The 22,220-nt window shown below is 40.0% G+C and overlaps 3 protein-coding genes across 5 annotated transcripts in view; 1 reads left to right on the top strand and 2 right to left on the bottom strand.

The window, feature by feature from the left end:
* Positions 1–149: 149 nt before the first annotated feature.
* nif3l1 (NIF3 NGG1 interacting factor 3-like 1 (S. cerevisiae)) lies at positions 150–4,169 on the bottom strand. Of its 2 annotated transcripts, none has more exons than XM_069155659.1 (7): positions 4,143–4,169; positions 2,195–2,817; positions 1,865–2,021; positions 1,324–1,447; positions 1,011–1,149; positions 742–825; positions 150–621 (listed from the first exon to the last, which is right to left on the bottom strand). In XM_069155659.1, exons 2-7 carry the CDS (start codon positions 2,805–2,807, stop codon positions 437–439), a joined length of 1,302 nt encoding a protein of 433 aa, XP_069011760.1. In that variant the 5' UTR covers positions 2,808–2,817; positions 4,143–4,169; the 3' UTR covers positions 150–436. The 2 variants fall into 2 exon arrangements, with proteins under 2 accessions (XP_069011760.1, XP_069011759.1); XM_069155658.1 differs by lacking the exon at positions 4,143–4,169 and adding an exon at positions 3,568–4,108.
* Positions 4,170–6,544: 2,375 nt separating this feature from the next.
* cabp5a (calcium binding protein 5a) lies at positions 6,545–13,667 on the bottom strand. 2 transcript variants are annotated; one of them, XM_069155652.1, is made up of 8 exons: positions 13,587–13,667; positions 9,361–9,578; positions 8,974–9,023; positions 8,491–8,521; positions 8,177–8,320; positions 7,808–7,917; positions 7,543–7,690; positions 6,545–7,339 (listed from the first exon to the last, which is right to left on the bottom strand). In XM_069155652.1, exons 3-8 carry the CDS (start codon positions 9,019–9,021, stop codon positions 7,311–7,313), a joined length of 510 nt encoding a protein of 169 aa, XP_069011753.1. In that variant the 5' UTR covers positions 9,022–9,023; positions 9,361–9,578; positions 13,587–13,667; the 3' UTR covers positions 6,545–7,310. The 2 variants fall into 2 exon arrangements, with proteins under 2 accessions (XP_069011753.1, XP_069011754.1); XM_069155653.1 differs by lacking the exon at positions 13,587–13,667 and adding an exon at positions 11,511–13,213.
* Positions 13,655–22,220, top strand: part of LOC138201984 (serine/threonine-protein kinase TAO2-like) — a 29,019-nt gene continuing 20,453 nt past the window's right edge. The window contains 7 exon segments of the mRNA XM_069155613.1: positions 13,655–14,227; positions 17,445–17,585; positions 19,134–19,205; positions 19,314–19,415; positions 21,259–21,304; positions 21,430–21,526; positions 21,749–21,862. Coding sequence (XP_069011714.1) covers positions 17,454–17,585; positions 19,134–19,205; positions 19,314–19,415; positions 21,259–21,304; positions 21,430–21,526; positions 21,749–21,862 — 563 coding nt within the window. The 5' untranslated portion in view covers positions 13,655–14,227; positions 17,445–17,453.

Raw genomic sequence — 22,220 nt, 5'->3', positions numbered from 1 at the left:
GCAGACTTGAGGTCACTGTCATCCGCAAACAGAACCAGTGTATGTACAAGCTACATGCATTTAGATGACAGATTACATGCTTTATCTTCAGCTCGCCCTGCATTTGTAGGCTGATGCTATTTTGTCTTATCCAACACGCCTACAGTCCATTTTGGTCAACCAGAGCACATCTTTATTAAGACCCTGCCAGAAAGACATCATAAATAGAACAGCATGTACCAAGGAAGCAGTTTTCATCATAGCATGAGGCGCTGCTTGTTTTTTTTTTTCCCCAGAAATTTTGTGCTTATGTTTTACAGTCAATAAATTGCTTTACACAGACAGTATTTTATGAAAACATGTCACACTCATCCATTTGGATCACTCAGTTTTATCCAATCAAAACAGTGATTAGTAATCCAACAGACTAACTGGTACAACTGCAAGTCAGAGTCGGTCAGACGACCTCCAGAGGGTCTCTGTCAGCCTTCGATATCACCACGGTTACACCATCAGGAAGACGCACAGCTAGCCTCTCCCTGAACACTGACAGGAAACCTCGCTCACTGTTGCTGTGTTCACTGAGGATGACGCTGGTTCCTTTGGCAACCGCGTCCAGCACCTCATGGTGGGACATCTCACCTGAGGAATGGATATAATTACATCCCTCGGCACCGGACTATAAACCAAATTCACTGATAATAAAACAAATGATATGAGATGTATATAATTGTTTCATGTGAACACTAAACTTTAGTTAACCTGTGATGTAGAGATCCGCCTTGACTCCATTCAGTACGGACGCCCCAGAACCAGCACAAACAGCCACGGAGCACACCGAGGACTCTGAAAAATATCAGTCAGACACACTTACATCTCAGGGCCACTCAAACAAACATGAAAGTTAAGATTTAAATTATTTTTTAAAAAGCTATTTCCTGAGCTTTGTGTTTGTTGGTCTGTATTTGTGTTTGTGCACATGTGTGTGTGTGTGTGTGTGTGTGTGTGTATGCGTCTCCTCTCTCCCTCACCCAGCGTCTGCCCTGATCCCAGAGCCAAACGCAGGTGACTCAAACCCAAGTGGGACTTCATTTTCTGGATAGCTGTTGCCACGTTTACTGGCTGCTCCAAAACACTGAGTCGTCCTTGTCCGTGGCCCAGGAGAGGACGCTGCAGGGAGTGACAGGTGGAAAGTTACTACCACGCATTAAACAGGATATTAGAATATCCAGCCACAACTATGCCAGAGGTATCTTTTAAAATATAACACAATTTGTTTACAGTGAATGAAAACTGTGTTATTGAGTTTATCTTGTAATTGCATGTGATGTGTTTGTGCTGTACCTTCTCTAACTTTAGGATGTTGAGAGACCGGCTGAAGTTACTGTGCCGTAACAGAGTCTGGACACTTGGGGTCAGTGCTGAGTCACTGCAGGTTACGCTGACCTGGATAACACTGCTGTCCGGTCTGTTATGAGGAGACATGAACTGTTATTTGCCAGTAAAAAAAGACCACAAAGGTTTGTTTTTGCATGCCTCAACCTTTCACGCATGTCCTTTCAATATGTTACATGTAAGTAGTAACTTACAATTACAATATGAAGCACGATTGGAATAATTAACACGAGCGTGTGATTTCTACCCAAAACCTTGCTGTCAACGTTCGCACCTTATTGTAACAGCTGACTCTTAAATCTTTGCACAAACACAGCTTCATAAATCTGGTTTCTCAATGTTACCTATGAAGGTGTCTGCCAGTTAATACATTTATGCGTGTTTGAGATAAAGTAACAAAGTGCTTGTTGTATGTCAGCAGTATATCAGACAAAACCACAGAGTGCTCCTTCTGTCAAATTTAATACACGTTTTAGTTCATGCACACAACCTGCCAACTGAATGCTGTAATGTTGTTCCACCGTCACAAGCCTTCAGTTCCTCCATGGCAGCGTTTAGTTCCTCTGTGCTCCTGACCGTGAATTCCAGTTTGTGACTGTGGGCGGCGCCACCGAGGGCCTGACTCAATACGGACACCTGACCGCTGCCTGAGAGTCACAGACAGACACCAGAGATGGAAAAAAAAAAATCAGTCAGGGAATGAGATGGAGGACACTTGGCCAGTGGATCAGTGTTACAACATTGTAGCCTTTACCTTCATTAAAATGCAATTAGAGCAGGTGTGTATGTCACATATTTTGCATTCAGAAAGACCTCTTACCAAGTCCCCCGACCAGCCAGTCATTTAATCCTCCTTTAACACTGTCCCACGACGTGTGAGGGGAGAAGACTGCCATCCCGGCCTCCACGGCCCGGATGGCCAATTGCTGCTTCCAGTCTTTCTGAGTGAGACGCTTGATTGGCCGAAACAGTGGCGGGTGATACGAAATAATGAGGTCACAGCTCGCTGCCTCTGCTTCCCCCATGACAGCATCCGTAAGGTCGTTGGTGAGCAGGATGGTCTTAATAGGCCGAGGTTTGCTTGGCTCGACCAGCAAGCCGACATTATCCCAAGACTCGGCGAGTGACAGAGGAGCGAGCTGCTCCAACAGCTCCAGAACTTCCTTTAGGTCCATCGGGTCGCCGCAATGAGCAGAACGAGAGAGGCAGCGGGTGGAGGAGAGACGAACGGATGGAGGCGCAGGAACGGAGAGCTGTCGGCTTGTCAAAAAGCTGTGACCCTGAGTAGGTGAAGGGAGAAATGGAGGGACAGATGAAACTGTGGAGGCTGAAGAACAGGAAGCAGTCTGTGATTTGAAACTCTTCCTGGTCCCAAGTCTTCTATTAGTGAATGATAAAAATGTCCAAGAGAGATTTCTACATCCAGTCAACATCAGTGAAGATCTGTGTGAAGAAAAAGAGAAGAAATACATAATGTTGTGTAACACACAATCAACAGGCTGTACCCCTCCTGACTAAAAATGAGTCTCAGATTCAATGTCCAACAGCCGCTGAAAGGATTCATCACAATTCTGATGATAAATTAATTAAATCTATTCCTCCAAACAATAACTATTTTCATTATCGATGAACTGTTGATTATATATTGATTAGTCAATTAGTTGTGTGGTCAAACAATGAAGAAAAACGTCAACTAATGTTTCCAAAAGCCCTAAAATATCTTGGGTCTCGACCAATAGTCCATAACCACAAGATATTCAGTTCATTATCATGAAGGACTAAAGGAATTGGGAAATATTCACATTTAAGAGCCTGGAGTCTCACAATTTTAGCATTTTTTTCCCACTAAAGATGTTCTATGCTCAAATAATAAAAGTGATGCCTTCAGATTGATGATTCATGCCGAGTTTACAACAGAATTTAGAATCTTTGGCATTTTTGCCAGAAGAAAGTACCTCAACCAAAAAAAAAAAATCCATTATGGATCATTTTCTTTTCTTAATGGACTAATTGATTATTTTATCTCTAAGCCGCTGCATTTATTTTATTGCAGCTTCTGTTTTTAGACATTTAGCTGAAGATGTTAAGCGTATAGAAAATGACACATTGGTAATCATGTCCGATATTTTAGAGGTGAAACATGAAATAAAAACGAATAATATATATGACAGATTTGATCCCACTTATCATTACCTCTGATCAGGAAAACCTCCCAGACCGAAACATCTGTCTGAAAACCTCCCAGACTGAAACATCTGTCTGAAAACCTCCCAGACCGAAACATCTGTCTGAAAACCTCCCAGACTGAAACATCTGTCTGAAAACCTCCCAGACTGAAACATCTGTCTGAAAACCTCCCAGACTGAAACATCTGTCTGAGCAGTACACCTGAACTTTTTAATGTTTATCTACGGTTTTATCTAATGAGCTATACAGTAGAGATTCCAAAGCCCAAAACTTAACATTTAGTCGAATGTGAAGCAAACTGAAGTGACAAACAAATGGGACTTTTGGATTTTACAATAACAGATTTAACTTGATCAACAACTGACTGCTGTCGGTACAAACAGCTGACACGCGGCTAACAGCAGAGCTAGCTATCAATAGCAACACACTAGACCGCCACCGCTACATTTAAAACCACAGCATCAAAACGTAAATATGTGCATGAGAGTACTTATCACACTCTCGCTTGCCTGTCACGCAATAAGACTTTTAACTTTATGTTGCTGAGCACGTTATTTTGTGGGCAGAGCGGCTGCACTTACTGGTAACTCACTGTGCCCCTTCTCGGCTTCCGTCGCAGGAGTGGCTAAATGTCAGTGAGCAGGGCCGGCTCTACACAACCGGGGGGACCGACTTTCTTTGGGGGCCCTTCTTACTTTGCCAAAATCCGAGAACTATGCAATAAAACTAAACAATTATATACTGTAGAAGAAACTATATATAGAAAATACAGAAAGGAGTTTTCTAAGTTCCTAAGGGTGGAGCTGCCTGAATTACTCGTGCGATTTAAATAGGTTTAAATGAGCAGTGTGTAGGATTCCCTGGCATTTAGCTGTGAGATTGAAACCAGTTGAATACCTTTTGCCTTACCCTCCCCTTCCTAGTGTATTAGAGAATGTACTGAATGACTGCAAAACTCACAAAAACACTAAAGTCCCTCTATCTAGAGCCAGTGTTTGATATGTCTCTTCTGGGCTACTGTAGAAACATGGCGGGCTCCTTGGAAGAGGACCCCCTCCCTATGTACGTATTAAGTGCTCATTCTTAAAAAAAAAATGAAAACACAGAAGTTTTACAAATAGAACTTGAGAGGGTGAAATGCAATCAGTTGAAGCGGAAGCAGTTTACTGAAGGTTTTATGATAATTTTTCTGTCAGTGACACAAAAAGTCCTCAGCCCCACAACAGATGTCTCTTGTCATAGTCAATTCTTTCTTTAAAACCTCTATTTATATTGTGCAAATACACATGTAATAAAAACACTTGAGCATCACCTAGAGCCAATTAAACATCACATTAATCACATTACACAAGTTTTTGTCAAATTGGGTTTGGCTCAAATGTTTTTAAACATTAAGCCAACTCTATATAGCTGTTGGTATTACGTTATACAGTCTGTATGTAACGTTATAAAACAAATTCACAGATTAATGTGAACGGCAAAAGACTAGATGATTTTGATAAACTGTATTTAATCTCACAGGGCAGGTGGTCCAGCAGAAGATACCCACACTGCTTCCGGCTCTTCTCAGAAAAATTACCCGCAGTTTCACCATAAACAAATGAAATGAAAAAAACAAGAACAGAGCGGAGTGTTTGGGGATGATTGCAAAGGGTTAAAACTGCTTTCATTATGCGGGCTGGTGGGCCGAGCGGCTACCTCAGAATTGAGTCGGATAGCGACCAAGAGAGAGATTATTGTGGATTAATGCAGTAAAAGTCGATGCTGGATGTTAAAGGGATCAGGGGAGGATCAGGGCAAAGACCGGGCAGCAAGCATTACATCATCTGATTCTTCCTTTGGTCTCATCAGTCTCTCTTTGCGGTACAGCCCCCCTCAAGTTAAGTGGGGCCCCCTCTTCAAAACACCCGTATTTACATTTACAATAGTGTGCTAATAAAATAAATGAAACAGTGTACTCAATCCTTCCTAAATGACTTTTCTGTCTCCGACTCCTTATCAACAGAAATGAGCAGTTGTGGATAATACAAAAACAGAAAATCTATTACTCATACATTAAGTATATTTGGCACAGCTATCACCACTTATTGATACCCAATTTGTGGAGTGCCATTCACAGATGTGTGTTTGGTTATTAGATCTGTGTTCAGAGAGAGAACAGCTTCACTTTTGTTAATTGGTACTTAAGCTCTCGTGCCCCATCTGTCCATCCATTTCAGGTTCTGCCCAGTTTGTCATGTAATAACATCTGGCTGGTTGGCCCTGCTTGTGAGGGTGCAGTGTGTCCCCATGTGTGTCCACATCCTTAATTTCAACCCGGGTATTTCATCTCTGTTGGGCTGGCCTTCGATCAGCTGGACACGGTATTTGTAGATGAACCACAAGAAAAATTCTGTCCACAGGTCAGGGTCGGAAGAGAAATCTAATTTAGTGCAACTTTATTTTTTACTGTATTTCTACAACCTGTTCTTCCAGATGAAAATACTAACTGTATATTAGTGGAAATAAACTAGCAATTCAAACAAGAAGTTCTTCACTGCAAGTATTCTTTAATACTCTTAAACTTATCTCAGTGTTTGTCCCCATGTGTCCATGAACTTGCACTGGAAATTTCCAAATTCAAAGAACAGCTCAACCAGTTTCTCTAAAAGGCACAAATCTGAGACAAGCAAATCCTGCCCCTCTCGCTCTCTTTTTTTATTTTATTTTTTTAATACCCAAAAATCTGTTATGCAGGAGTCATGATGTCACAATTTGGATATTTCATGGGTAGCAGCCTTTTCAAATCGCTGGTTTGCCCTTTTTTGCTCACACGATCTCTTTATCCTAATGTTTTTCCAAAGCCAGGGCAGAGACATTGTTCAATCCACCACTGTTCTACCCACTGTGGCACAGCATCGCTCATGATTTTGGTCACTAAATGCCTTCATTGGTACATGAAATCCATAGACCATTGCTTTGATTTATTAAACAAGCAGCAGGTTGTATGTTATAGGAGAAGCATACATCAGTCAGAAGTCATATTCATCAAAACTAATAATAAAACCCATCAAGTGTCCTTGGATTACTTTCAGGGGCTACACTGGGACTACTTCTGAAACATTTACTTCATTTAGACATTTTATTTTGTTTTTAGCCAAACAAAGGCAGATTCCTGTTACCAGGATTTAATTTGTTGGATTCTGTCCCCCTCAAAAATATAGATCAACAACTTACATATTACAACAAGCCCAGGCTAAATACTGTACATATAAATAGTAGTAACTTAACTGTAAATGCTTGATAACTTATATCCTAATTTGCCTAATAGCATTGTTTTTATGATAAGAATAATGCAATACTGTCAGAATATTTCAGTTGGAATAAATATGTTCCATTAGCAATATATACATTTCCAAAAGATCAATCCAATTCCACACACCAATCCAAAATAACTTCCTCTATATACAACACTTATAATCAAACAAAAAGAATATACAGTTCCACTTGGTCAGCGGCCTTTTTCACTAGTCTTCAAGAAAAAAATGCCATCACAAGATTATCAGTCTTTGCATAGCTATAAAAGTCTCAGAGAACAACTTTATATTGCTTAATGTTTCTTTGCAGCATTTAATTTAAGTGGATCGTGTGTTTGTTCTGAATGTGCACAAGATGATTCGTTAAAGAGCTTTAGAGATAGACAGCATCAATATCAATGCATGTTTGCAGAGGTGCAAATACATTTTCTTGTTTGGCATCGTCCTCGACTGTCATTGATGGGACATCATTCTGACAAATTCTGCAAGAGGGGAGAATAATTGGATTAGATTACTGTTTAGTAAGAAATGTAAGTCTCATTTATCTAAATCTGATTAACATCACATCATATTTACTATAGCAATATACTGCTCAAACTTGACTGTACTACTACTGTTGATAATAACTCCTGGCTATGATTGATATATTATCATTATGTCACTGCAGGTGGAAGACAGTCCTTACCTTCAAAGTTTACTGTGCCATCCCCGTTGTCATCTGCTTCTTTTACTATGGTATCGATTTCTCTTCGGCTCATGTGGTCTCCCATCAGCTTGGTCATGGCTGACCGCAGCTCCTCTGTCGTGATCTGTCCATCACCGTCCACGTCAAACTAATCAGAGGAAAACGAGAAGATTATGACACCATGATGATGGGGATGACAAGTCAAATCTGATAATGACGAAAGCAGCTGTGTCTGTTAAGTTTCTGGAAAGTGTTTCACCCTCACCTCTTTAAAGGCATCTTTAAGCTCCTTAACACCAATCATCCCAGCTGTCTCTGCCAGAAGCTTCGGGGCCATCAGTTCTACAAAGTCCTCAAAGTCCACTTTGCCTCCGACTAGTGAGGCAAGACAAGATGCAGAAATGAAGATAGACTCGTCACACTTTATTCGTGCTGACATTGCATTATTTGTATTTATGGCAGCTATGCAGCTTAACAGTTTTGAGTTAGTCCTGAGTCACATTTACATGTCTATGTAGTTTTCTATATTTAATTAAATCTAATATCTGCAAACCAACTGCTAACTGTGGAATTCTGCAACAAATTCTACTGTTAAAAAAAAGTTTGTAATATATTTTGTTTAGTGAGGACTCACGGTTCATATTGATATTTTGGCTCAGCTCGATCAGCTCCATCTCAGTGGGCATGTAACCCATGGTCCTCATCAGGTTCCCCAGGTCCTTGCAGCTGATCAGCCCATCCTTGTCTTTATCAAACTCATTGAATGCATCACGTAGCTCTGCAGCGGTGTACAGAAATAATATTTGAAATATTTTTCAAAGTGAGTGTATTAAAATGTAGCCTATAAGTGGTAAACTAGAAAAAAAAAAAATCTGACGTAGCGATTTAAGATGCAATTTACCACAGAAACAAGAGAAAGTATGCAGAGATGGTGAGAATTGAACTTACCCTCAATCTCATCATCAGCCAGCTCTCTTTCCTGCACAAAGAAAAAGGAAAAATTGCTTAGGTCCAGTGAAATTTTGACATTTACATTAAACACTCTGCACTGTCATGCAAGGTTACTTTTAAATACAGCAGCTGTTAAAAACATGCATACAAACAACATACATACAAACATACCATGCACATACAAACAGCCATGAACTTAACAGTCCAATATAAAACATTACTACAGAATTAAATGGAATTGTAACAAAGCGATTAAACTGTGGAATTATGTTGATGGCATGGATTTAAGTGTATTATGGGCTTCATATGGGCCAGAATCCTCAGTGTTATGCACAGATTCTCTGAGGGTCTGTATATGTCTCATTTGATCCTGTTACCTTTGGGGTTATAATCCGATCAGCCTTTCAGATCAGTTTGCAAACATCAGTACAAACCCATCAAAAATAATACTAAAATTATTTTACTGCAGCTTATACTTACAATGTTCTTCCCTCCTCGCAGGAAAATGCACGCTGCTCCAAAACTCATTTCTGCAAGAGGAGACACAGAGTGTGATGTTTAATTAGGAAAAATTCATCTCTGACACATGATACAGGACTGCCTGCTACTTGACAGAACATGTATAAACTTTTTTTTTTAATTCTGTATTTGATCAATTGATTGAGCAGAAAAAAAAATGCTTCTAATAAATACAGTTAAATAACAAATTAGTCCAATTAACTTCATGCAATGTTTTAAACTGTGCAGTTATATCCTAAATGTGAGAGCATTTTATAATTTTTTTTTTAAAGATTACAAACCATTTTCGTTATCTAAACAACAAAGTTACAAAGAAATGTCATGGGCCATGTGGCTTTTTGTGCTCACCTTCTTCTGGTGATTTCTTTTTATCATCCAAGTGCTCATACACGATCCTTGGAGCCGAGAGTCAGCAGCTGAACTGTGCTGATCTGAAAGCCCCCTGTCTTCCTTCTGTTTCTTAATCTTCTTCTTTGTAGCTGTCCCGTCCCTCCTCAGCCTGTCTGTCCAGCCTGGATGCTTGGAGGTTGTATGAGGGATGGTGTGGCTGCATCCTGTGTTGTATGCTGGTGGGGAGGAGTCAGCAGGGTGACAGAAGAAGGATCATGAGCTGAAGAGATGACGCCCCGGTTTCCAGCTAAGTGACGACATCACTATTGTAAATTATACTGATTTCTGAACCCATGGCTCACAGCAGACATACATTAGGATACTATCAGTTAACAGGTGAAAGGGTACAGTTGCTTGTTTACAGGTTCTCTTGTTTGCGGTGAATTAAATACAGTTTACTTCTCCTATTCACTCAAGTTTTACACAGCAGATTCACTTAAACACTTAAAAAGTCTACCACTCTAAATAAGTATTTTAATCACAGAATAAAAGAACCAGAGCTGTGTTTTATCTTTTTATAATTATCTATTTATTTGCCAGCCATTTTTTGTCACTAATCATTTAGTCTCGTCAGAAAATTACAAAAATAAACATCACAAGTTGTCAGTGGCAAAAGTCAGATCTACAAATTGCTTGTCTATAGTTTAACTAATCATTTAAAACAGAGGTCTTCAACAGGGGGTCCGCGACCCCTCGGGGGTCTGCTAAGGTACTGCACGGGGTTGTGAAATTTTTGGTTGATTAAAAAAGAATTTTGGGGCAAAATCAAAAACTATTACTGTTTTAAAATCAGGAAAGAGCAGAAAATGTTTACATTTGAGATGCTGGAACCAGAAAATATGACATATTTGGTTGATAAATGACTTCAAGGATTTTTAAAGAGTTTGTAATTCATTTTCAGTAGAATTATCAATTGATTAAGCAAAATTCATATTTTAACATACAAATCTGTTGTGCATGTTTGTTCCAGTTTCTCCGCTGCATTTTGCCTGGTTATTTTTTGTTTGCTTGATTTTGTGGAAGTTACTTTCATGTGAATTTGTATTTAGTTTATTACCTGCCTACCATATCTGAAATTCACACAGTTTTCTCACCTGAAACTACATATATAATATGACCAACAATAATTTCAAAGTATCTTTTACTTTACTTTTCACACTTCAGGATTTTTTTTAACAATGATCGGAATTCCCAGGACAGTTAATAAGGTACTTAGTTATAACAGAAAGTTTATTTGGATTCCTCTTAATAAAGTTTTTTTCTCTAGTTTTACTGATAAGCAACAGAACTGGAAACATGTATTTGAACAAGTCAGATATTACTGGTGTGTGTGTGTAACAAAAGTTACAATCAAGCAAGCAATTTCATTTGTATAGCACATTTCATACACAAGGGCAATTCAGTGTGCTTATAAAAGCAAGAAAAAGAAACATTAGTATATTATACAATAAATATGATTAAAAAAACAGTGTGAGGTCAAATACAGATAGTACAGATAGTATTTACAACTTTTTCATAGTTTCTTTGAATCAAGAAACTCATCAACAATTCTTAGGAGGTCGACTGAATAACCCAAAATGAGGAAGGCATTGGTCATTAAAGAGTTAACTCAGACAACATAAAGTAACATTTATTATTTTATGATGGGTTTTACACTGTTGAGTAAAATAAAACTGACAAAATGAATGGAACACTCCCAATGTGCTTTATTTTTTCTGCTGAGAAACAGATGACTCTATTGGTTAATTTAGCCTCTCTTGTTTTCAAAGACATGAGTGAAAAACTGATTTTATTTTATTTTTTTTAATATTTTTTTTTATGTATTAATGAGCCACAGGCTAATTACAGCTGTTATCCTATTGTGTGACCATCTGCATATGTAGTGGTTATATTTGCGTGGAATAAAACCATGATCTCTTCCACGAAATACCCAGCTGAGACTGGGATTAATATCTCAGGGTCAATCTTCACTTCCTACAGCAAAGAGATAATGCAGAGTCTGACTTAAATGGGCTGGAAATTCTGAAGTCTTGATCTATGTGTGTGTGTGTGTGTGTGTGTGTGTGTGTGTGTGTGTGTGTGTGTGTGTGTGTGTCCTCTGCTCTGACCTTTTCCCCTTCGCGTGCTTCGCTGTTATATAAATTCATCAAAAATCTGTTTGCATAAGAAGCATAATCCGCTGGGCTATGCAATGGGAACTAATAACGATTTATTATGTTTTTTTTCTTCTCGGGTCGCAGTGGGCAAGCTGAGAGGTTACGCAAGGCCAAATCCACGGCTGTGAAAAGAAATCTGTGGAGTGGAGGCCAGGTGGTTGAGGGAGGGGAGGAGGCAGAAGGTTTCGGTGTATAGGCTTAATTTTAGGATTGAGAGAAATTACACAGGAAAAAAGTTACTTTACAGAAATGTACTGTGCAATTTACAGCTTTATTGTTTTACTCCATTAAGCATAAATGGCAAAAATATACAGTGGGCTAAATAAATGCCTTTTTTTAATTTGCTGTTGAATAACTTCCTGTAATTTGATTTTTTTTTTTACTGTTTCTTTTACATTGATTTTTTTTTTTTTAACAATGGAAAGCCTTCAGAACAAATTGTAAAAAAAGTATTTTATACTGTTTGATCAGGAAAGAAAACGTAAGATGCTCCTACACCACATGAAAGCACAGCAAAAATCTGACATTTCAGCAGTTAATTTCTGATGTGTTACAGCCTGATGAGTAACTGGTAATAATCATATAGAAAGGTATGTGGAGAAAAATACTTGTTTTATGTGTTTTGTGTATGTGTCACCATCATGGTTTTGAGTTTCTGTCTGTTCATTCATTCATTTGGTCCAGTCGTTTGTGAAAACAAGCTGTCATTTCAGACCCTGACGCTCTTACCTGCCTTCCTTCAGCGCCGGTAGAATCACCTGACCTGCTCCTCTTCCTCACTCACCTGTCTATCTATTCCTCATTCTCTCATGACTTTTTCTATACCTGTCTGTTTCCACTTCTCGTTCTGCCAGATTGTCTTTGGGGCTTAGCTTTCCACCATTCTGCTGTTTTGATCCTGAGATTGTTTTGACCCTGTCTCTGTTTTTGGATTTCGCCTCAGTCTGTTCCTTTGTACTTAGTTCGCCTTCTTGGATTTTGGCATCCTTGTTTTTTCTAAGTAAAGACTCTTTTACTTTTAGATCTGCTTCCTGAGTGGTGCATTTGGGTCCCACTTTCTGAGAACCATGACAAAACGTAGAGATTATACTGAGCAGATTATGACAGCAAATGCTGGGGCAAACAATGCATATGTGTGATTGTGCTGACAAATGTCTGTGTGCGCAGAGATAATTTGCCATCAAATCAGCTTGATGAAATAAAAACTAAATTTAAATTAAGAGGAGAGTTGCAATTAGTTGCAGAAGAACAGCTACATTTTAAATCACTTAATCCCAATTGTCCTTTAAAGCAATGATAAACGATGCAATAACCTGCTTAATCTCTAAAATATAATCTGTAAAAGGATATTTTTAATTCTCAGCAAGAGACCCGAAATACTGAGCACTGTTGCAATGGAAGGATATCTGACCCGATATCTATTTTTGTGTGTTGAGTTGAGAGTGGACAATGGCACTAATCACTACATCAAATTATATTATTGAAAATAGTTATTCTTTGGATCAAATCATTTTTCATTCAAGAAATGCTCCTCTTCCTCACCGTCACAGAAGAGCACAGAGAAGCAGCCCTGAAGCTGGAAAGGTTTTGACACCTCGATTTACACTTTAGCAGCTGCTGACGCAGAAAACACAACCCTTTGTTGACAGGGAAAAGTAGGCTTAAGTTGTAAGTTAAGTTTTCAGACAAATATAGTGGCGTAGAAAGTACAATATTACCCTTGGAAATGTAGCCTAGTGGAGTGGAAGTATAAGATAGCATCAAATACATAAAATCAAGTAATGTACAAGTAGCCTACTTTGAATATGCACGTATTACTTGAGTAAATGTACTTACGTTTCATCCTGTGTCTTTATATATATTTATTATATATATATACATTTATATATATTTTATTTATATATATATATATATATATATATATATTTATTATGTAGTTTACAGTATTTGTAAATAGGGTTTATTGCTGACTTTAATCGTATCGGTGTATTAATTTTTTGGCCACATGAGGTTCGTGTTACTGCTCACGTGCCCGCTTCTGAAGCGTCGAAGAAGAGCACTTCCGTTTTCCTTTCGGCTCCCGCCCCGCTCCGCCATCATGAAGTCCTGAACAAAAAACGGCTGAGAGTCGAGCAAAATGGGGATAACACGGACCGGAGATGAAATCCGCCGACGGCACCGACGCAACGGCAGCACGAAGCGGTGAAGGGAGCGGAGCCGCGGATTTTAACGAGTCGGTTTCCCGCTGAAAACGGTCCCGGGCGCCTCCCGACGTGATCCAGTTAGCGGCGTCGCTAGCAGCAGCCAGAGCTACTAGCACCCCCACCTCCTCCTCCTCCACCACCTCCTCCTCCACCTCCTCCTCCACCACCTCCTCCTGGGTTTCTTCAACCTGTCACTCTCAACCCGCCTGACACTTTCATGTCAAGCCCCACCGACGTGCAGGCTGTCCGTTTGACTGGGAGCGTCGGCATGGAGGGGAGTTCAAGTCAAAGCGTCGACAGACAGACTGCGGTTTGCTCGTGTTGAGGAGACACGAGAGCCGAAAAAGGGGGAGAGAGGAGGAGGAAGGAGGAGGGAGGAGGAGGGAGGAGGAGTGAGACCGATATTTTCCAGCCAGGCCAGTTAGCTAGCTCCAGAGCTAGCTACAGTGGATCCCATAAGCCACGGTAAGACGTGTTATAAATCAATCAGCGCTGTAAAGACACACACACACACACACACACACACACAACAAACAAAAAAAAAAATGCGCATCCCTGCTCCTGTTTGCAGCTGGGACACCACCCCCCCCCCCCTCCACCACCTCCCCTCTCCTCCACCTCCCACCTGCATGTTTAAAGCCACCTCATTTTCACATCCTCGAGACGTTGACATTGAAGCTTGTATGTTGGCCTGCAGCCTGAACATCCAGTCCAACCTGGACTTTGTTGTCTCGCCCGCTGTTGAATACATGTCACGCTTCTTTTTTTTTGTTTTTTTTTGTTTTGGCGAGCAGAGATAAAAAAAAAAAAGTCTTAATTTGACCAGCCAAAGCGCGAGAGACACGCAGCTTCCTCGGCTGAGATGCACACAAAGCGCACATCTTACCATCATTATTCCTCTTGTCTGTTTTTGTTTTCTTGTAAACTGCATGCAGGTGAAGGGGGGGGGGGGGGACTTTTTTTTTGTTGTTGTTGTTGAATGAAACCACATAGTTCTGGTATTTGTGGTCTCTTTCCTGGCACCGGTGTGACATGCACGGGGGCTGTTGTGTGTTTCTTAAATAGACCCAAGAAGCTCGCCTTTTGGCTCGGGCTGCAACGTTTAAAGAACTTCTCGTTTTTCAGAGGGAACAAGATGCTTCCTTTTTTGTTCAGCAGCCCGATGACCACGTAAGAAATGTTTAATCTGATGCATTTTAATGTGTCTGGAAATGCTGGAGGCTCTGTTGCATACTTAGTGACCATTAAAAAAAAAAAAGATAAAAGTAGTGATAAAATCCCAAGGACCCGTGATTTATCCAATTTCAGGCTGTTAACTTGACAGACAGTGCGTCACACAAATGAGCTGCTCCTGTTGGCACCGCAGATCCACAGAAGCATTCACTACACGATACTTTTCCAAAAATATAGTTTGTGTCTCTGTGTCTTTTCTGCTTGTAAAGTGGGAGACTGAACTGATAGCCACTGTTACACGAGCATCGCAAACTAACTGACTCGGTGGCAAAATACCGAACGGTATACCAAGTGTATTTACTTTTTGCCAAATGATCTTTTCTGCACCCGTGCTTCCCAAAGTATCACGACGTTCGGTCTAAATGACTGACGTGTGGTTGTATGTAGGCCCTCTGTAGTGCCACACATCTAATATGGTAATGACAGTGCAGCTAATTACTAATAACTAATTATGAAAACTACCAACCACATTGTAATACTGCAAAGAAGCAAATTTTGAATCAATACATATTAAAAAAAAATATATTCTGATGTTCGTTGCTAGGCATCTGCATGATAAGTCTGTTGCCTCAGAGTATGTCGTCTCATATCAGCTGACTCTACTGGACAGAGCAGGAAATACTATTACATTAATTATCAGTATGATGGCCTAATCTGCCACATATTTAAATGTGGTCCTGAGTGCTCCTGTTAATGACCAACGCTCCTCTGCCTGTATTACCATAATTGCTCAGGAAGCCTTTGAATAGACTTTTAGAGAGGCTGCGCTCTAAAAACACGGGTAAATCAGGTGGTCACGCTGTTCCTACACAGTAGGCAAGTCATGGACCTGTTAAGCTGGTTGGCAGTTTAATTTCATCGTGTGATGTTTGGCCTGCTGTGGTCTGCTGCTGTTCAGAGACATGTCTTTCTGGACCAGAGCTAGGCTGAAAATTGGCAAGACTCAGGCTGTAAACTGTACTCTATGCTGGTCACAGTTCATTCAGATCTACGGTATCACTGTTATGATCGTTGTTTGTGTTTTAAATAAATTACTATCAGATTATATATTGTTATTGGATTTTTGAAATTCCCAAATATGAGTATCGGCCTCACGAATCCGGCGTCAGTCAGGCTGTAATTTTGACTACAGAAGTCCCTCTCTCACCTCGTGTTTATTACTTCGGCTTTTATTTATGTATTTGTTTTGGGCCAAACAACGTATCGTATCAGCATCAACATTGCAAATCAGACCAACCATGATTCACTCTCCTAAGATTTTACTGCTTGAAAGAAAGCTGATCTCAAAGACAAACCGTTGCGTGGACCTGGTTATTTACCCGGACTTTACTGCGCTTTCTTCGCTGTTTTCTTACATATGCCTCCACACATGCCGTCTAGTGGCAACGGCCATGCCGTCGAGCTTGCGGCCTGGTGAAGGACAAGTCAAAATCACTGTAGGAGTGTTTCGTTTCGAAAACACTGAAAATACAAAAGCATTTCTGTGTGGGTTTTTTCTTTTTCCTTTTTTTTTTTTGTAAATCACACTTTCCATGAGTCATGAAAATGAAGGAAACCATTACAAAAAGAATTGCTCGGGGAAACTGATGCTGCATCTGCCGTTTTAAGATATTTGGATCTCTAAAACAAACAAAAAAAGATAATCTGGTCCAAAAAAAACAAAAAACCAGCAATTAATTCCTTCGGTTGGATCTACAGAAGCTAAATCTGTAGAAACTGTGTCTGGTGAAATTCTGGTAATTAACCAGTCTTGAATATCACAGGGTTGGATGTAAAAATGAAAAATACGGCGTCTGTAAATTCTGCCAGTATTGTTCAGCCCTAGATTTGTGGTAGAGAGACAGATGGATGATGATGATGATGATGATGATGATGATGATGATGATGATGATGATGGATGAACGAATAGGTGGTGGACTGATGGTCATTTGAAGCCAACGGGCACTTTGATGTTTTCCGTCCAAATGAGCCAACACAAATTAGCATTTTTGTATCATTAGATACTTTAACCGCAGTTGTAGTGCAGGATACACTTTTTATTCATGAACCGAAGTGACACAATTCTGTGAAGTGGAACGGCAAACAATGTCTGGAGCTGCCGACTAATGTGTTGGTAATTGGTGAGATTCGCAGAGCCAGGAATAATTCAGTGTCAGTGTAAAATGATAACTAACATTGTGTAAGTGAAGGTAGAAAGGTGCTCTCGCTAATTGCTGGGCAGGCACCAAGATCTATTACAAAAAAAAAGTTTTTTTTTTAACTTTCAATGGACGTTCAAAAAAAAAAAAAAATGCAGCAGCTACATCCTTGTATACGACTTCTCCAACAGATCCAAGTGTGTCGCTCGTACCTGACAGACGAGAGCATATTTCCCAAGTGTTTCCAAGCCGAATGTTTCCTTCCCGATAACAAGACGCTCACCCCGTGTGTCTCTCGTCCCGCTCACCAGGCGCTGGTCATGCCGTCGAGTGTGCGGGCCGGGAGCCTGAAGGACCCGGAGGTGGCCGAGCTGTTCTGCCGGGAGGATCCCGAGAAGCTCTTCACGGACCTGAGGGAGATCGGCCATGGGAGCTTCGGAGCAGTCTACTTCGTAAGTTACTTTCATTGCTGTCTGAGTTTGTCAAAGTACAGCAGGGGCCACAGTTTGCATGCGCACACGTTAGAGCTTGTATATGCGATACTGGTAATCTGTTGTTGGGTAGAATTGTCTGTCTTTTTTTAAAATTTTGTTTTATGTCAACTGGCCTCAAGATGCGGGTGAACGAAGCATTTAAAACTTAAAATTTGTGCTTTATGATTTTGTGCATTATCATATTTGAAATGATAAAGTTTAGTTTGTAGCGTTACCACTCTGTTGATACAACTACATCTGTAAAAAATGAATACGATGTCTGATGATTTAAGAAATAATGATAAGTAACTGAGCTGAAAATCTGTTATTGAAATCTGGACTTCTCTTGTTTGTTTTTTTTGTCACATAGTTTGCGTTGAATTTTCTCTAGCTGTTTTTCTACTTGTTAAAAATGTGCTGATTGATTTCTGTTTGTATTATGCACTTGTCTGAGGTATGGAGCCAGCAAGGCATTTGTATTATGAATCTTGTTGAGCTGTTCTTCAGATCAAGACATAAAAGAAAATGAACTTGTTTTTTTTTTTTAATTTATTTTTTTTATACTTTAACAACACATAAAGTCACCACTGTACAATACAAATGAACCATTATCTTCCATAATGTATTGACTGGTCTACTTGTCTCCGGTAAGACAAAATCTCCCCGGTCTTTGCTACCTTAAGATGGAAGTTAGTCATAATTTTGGCTTCATATAGACAAAATAAAAAAAAAAACAATCTATAGAATGAAGTTAATATTGAAGACTGAAAATAATTCCTAGTTATAGTTTTAATAGTAATTGATTTAGCAAATCAAACTCCATGAGATAGTTGCCACAAATAACATTGTCATGGTATAATCCAAAAACTTTTCAAATGAGTGTGAAAAAACATACATTTAAAAGGCTGTTTTTTCACATTATTTAATTTGCGGTCTCATCATTCAAATGTAGTTACTGTGGTGAATCGAGCTTATGTCAGAGCAGGAGACAGTAAGCATAAGAGAATAGCTGACAGTCGACAGTGAGAGTGATGTTGTAAGTAATACGGTGGATAAACCTGTCAGCTGAAGTTGAAAGGTGGCAGGAGAGAGAGAGAGGGGGGAAAAAAATCAAAACATGGTGTGAGTCGGGCTCAAAGAACAACTTTCCAGTGGTGGATGAAGAGCCCTGTTTAATGAAGGGTGATGAAGAGCTAGTCATGGATGACGGGACGGACAGGGGAGGGCAGAAGAGAAGCTCAGCAGAAATCTCTGGTTTATGTGATAGTGATTTCTTTGTTGTGTTGAATGAAAAAAAAGAAAAAAGGTGACTGATGAATCACATTGTTCTCAAGTCTTTTGTGGAAAAAAAATTGTTGCTTTGGTGCCGTCAGACAGCTGACGCTGAACCTTAATTCTAATTAACTGGTTGGGAAAAAAACAAGGCAATGCCATCTTTACTATTTAAAGAAAGCTGAAAAACATGGTTTGAAAATCATCCATTGCTTCAAGGAATTCATCTTTTTGCCTCTAACATTTCTACATCAGGCCCATGACATCCGCACAAATGAGGTGGTGGCCATCAAGAAGATGTCCTACAGTGGCAAACAGTCCAATGAGGTAGGACCCGACAACTGTCCCGTCCTCAATCTGCTGTAGATGAAAGATCAGTTCATCTGTGGGAGCAGATTTGCTCTGTGGTGATCGGATGTCTTGTGCTTGTTCCAGAAATGGCAGGATATCATCAAGGAAGTGAAGTTCCTCCAGAAACTGCGCCACCCCAACACTGTTGAGTACCGTGGCTGCTACCTGAGAGAGCACACCGCCTGGGTGAGTGTGTGTGTGTGTGTGTGTGTCTGTGTGTGTGTGTGTGTGTGTGTGTGTGTGTGTGTGTGTGTGTGTGTGTGTGTGTGAGAGAGAGAGAGAGTATGAGTGTGTGTGTGTGTGTGTGTGTGTGTGTGTGTGAGAGAGAGTGTGTGTGTGTGTGTGTGTGTGTGTGTGTGTGTGTGTGTGTGTGTGTGTGTGTGTGTGTGTGTGTGTGTGTGTGTGAGTGTGTGTGTGAGTGTGTGTGTAAATTGATTGTGCAGGGCAGACATTCCACACCACTCAACGTTACGTTCATGAAATTCATTATTTTATATGTGCAAAATGTGCTTTTCAGTGGGTAAGTGTTGGTACTTTAGGCACACCGAATCAGACTTTTAGTAGCAGCCCCTTCAAACTAACAGGTTCTTTACAGGCTTTCAACCCCTCCTGCGATTTCAGTGCATGTTTTTGCACCACCAATGGCCTTCTTTGACAAAAGGACAAAAACAGAACTAAACTTAAGAAATAAACTAGAAACTAAAAGTCCCTCCTGCATATTCCTCTGTTTCCTCTGTGTTTGAAGTACCATTAAGGTCGGTTAAAACCGTCCAATGATGGATTAGAAAAAATTGGCAGCATTTTAACAACAACAACAAAGTGTCGTCATGTTGTTCTTTTTTTGCACTTGCAAGACTGCTTCAGACCCTAAGAGCCATGAAAACATGACATCAAATCTGTTTCTCTCTCGTTCCTTTTTTCTTTACCTCCTCACCCTCATCCTATTGATGGCAGCAGTTTCTAGTACTTCCTTATTTTGTCCAGGAAGCAGTACGCAAGTTATAGTTGCCACAGACTCTGTTTTTGACTAATGACTGGTTGTCAGCTCTTCCCCAAAACTTCTGAACCAACAGAATTTGGACCGAGATCGATTTATTCTCTGTTCCTCAAAAGGTTCTTGGTCCGTCTGTAAAAGTTGATGCGGTGGCAAAAGCCCTAAAAAGTTAAATTATTTCAGTTATCTGCTGTATCGTGTAAGTGTATTTTTTACAGTAAAGCATATAGCACTGTATTCTTAACGTTCATACTCTCTCGTAATGCTGGTCTGACACATTGTGTAATGAGTTTGCATCTGATGCAGACGCTGTGGGATTGATCCGGATCTCCAGAGGCAAAAGTCAGACTTCTGTTTTAGCATGAGAATACTTTCCTGGGCATCACCTTAGATTAAGAACAACTTTCCCACTTTAAAGGTCCCATACTGTACACATTTACATATCTATTTATTTATTTTTTAATTATAAATCAGGTCTAGATGCTATATAAGTAGGGTAATAGTGTCAAAAGACTCAGTCCATGGAAAATACACAATCAGCAACTGTGCACTTTGGACTCCTGTAAATTTGAGATGTCACAAACTCATGCTTATGTCATATGTTTACCCTCAACATGTCCCACTGTCCAACCTTTTAGAAGAAGATAATGCCAAGCAGTTGTTCGGTTGCAGCGCTAGCAAGCGGCAACACCAAAGAAAACTTGTGATTGGCGTAAGCGTGCGTCACTCAGAAAAGAGTCAGCCAATCAGAAGAGAGGATTCAGACACAAAAGCTGTTCTTGGTACAGCTCTAGAGAAAAACTTACGAGAGGAGGTGTAAAGCTATTTTGTGATATTTATCAAAAAAAAATATATATATATTTTTGAACTTAAAACCACAAAAATGTCTTCTCACAGATTTGTCAAGTTTGCAAATAAAACACCAGAAATGTGTAAAATAGGTGACATTTAAGTCTGAGGGAAAACTGCCCTAAGCGCAAAAACCTCGTGGTACACTCGTGGGCTGCAGTTTAACTCTCCTTGTCTCTCTCATAGCTGGTGATGGAGTATTGTTTGGGTTCAGCTTCTGACCTCCTAGAAGGTAAGCAGGAAAGAACAGAGACAAATGAGTCATTACAAAACACTAACAATGAGTTAATTACATTTTGCAGTTATTCACATCATTCACAAAACACTTGACGTCTCCTAACACCTCTCTTCACCCAGTCCACAAGAAACCCCTCCAGGAAGTGGAAATAGCTGCCATAACCCATGGTGCATTGCAGGGACTGGTGTATCTTCACTCTCACAACATGATTCACAGGTAACACCCCCCCTCCCCCCTTCCTGTTCTCACTATCTACATCTATTCTGCTCTCCTGCTGCTCTCCGCTCACACACTGAGCGGCAACACATTTCAGTGCATCTTGCTTGTCCCCGACCTCCAACAATGCAATTTGTCTCACGTGTCTCTCTGTTTGTTTTGCCTTCCTCACATTTTTCCTGTCCTGTCATTTTCCTCTATCTGATCATTTCTCCCTCACAGGGATGTGAAAGCAGGAAACATCTTGTTAACGGAGCCCGGCCAGGTCAAACTGGGAGACTTTGGCTCTGCCTCCATAGTCGCTCCAGCCAACTCCTTTGTGGGAACACCTTACTGGTAAAACATCCAACTTTCTACTCATAAGTGTTGACATATAATTATGCAGTCCTTTAAAAAAAAACAAAAAAAAACCAATCAAAACGATTGCTTCTGCAGAGCTGGAAGTGATTATTTTTTTTATTTTTTTTTTCTTTTTCTGTAAAAGCAAATCAAGAAAACAAATTCTGACTAATGACTGGCGCTGAACTGCTGGTGCTCTGGGTTGGACGACGAGCTTTGTGCTAACATTAGCATCCTTGCTACTTTCAATACATACAGTAGTATTTAAAAAATGCTCAAATTTCGCTGTGATTTTCAGCAGATTGAGAGCGAGCTATGTCTTTAATTATGCTTTTTTTTTTTTTTTTTTTTTTTT

The sequence above is a fragment of the Embiotoca jacksoni genome, unplaced genomic scaffold (assembly GCF_022577435.1).
Source record: "Embiotoca jacksoni isolate LCO1_2020_lvr unplaced genomic scaffold, fEmbJac1.0.p SCAF_20, whole genome shotgun sequence".
In the NCBI taxonomy this organism is placed as follows: Eukaryota; Metazoa; Chordata; class Actinopteri; family Embiotocidae; genus Embiotoca; species Embiotoca jacksoni.
This window is presented reverse-complemented; position numbering and strand designations above follow the sequence as displayed.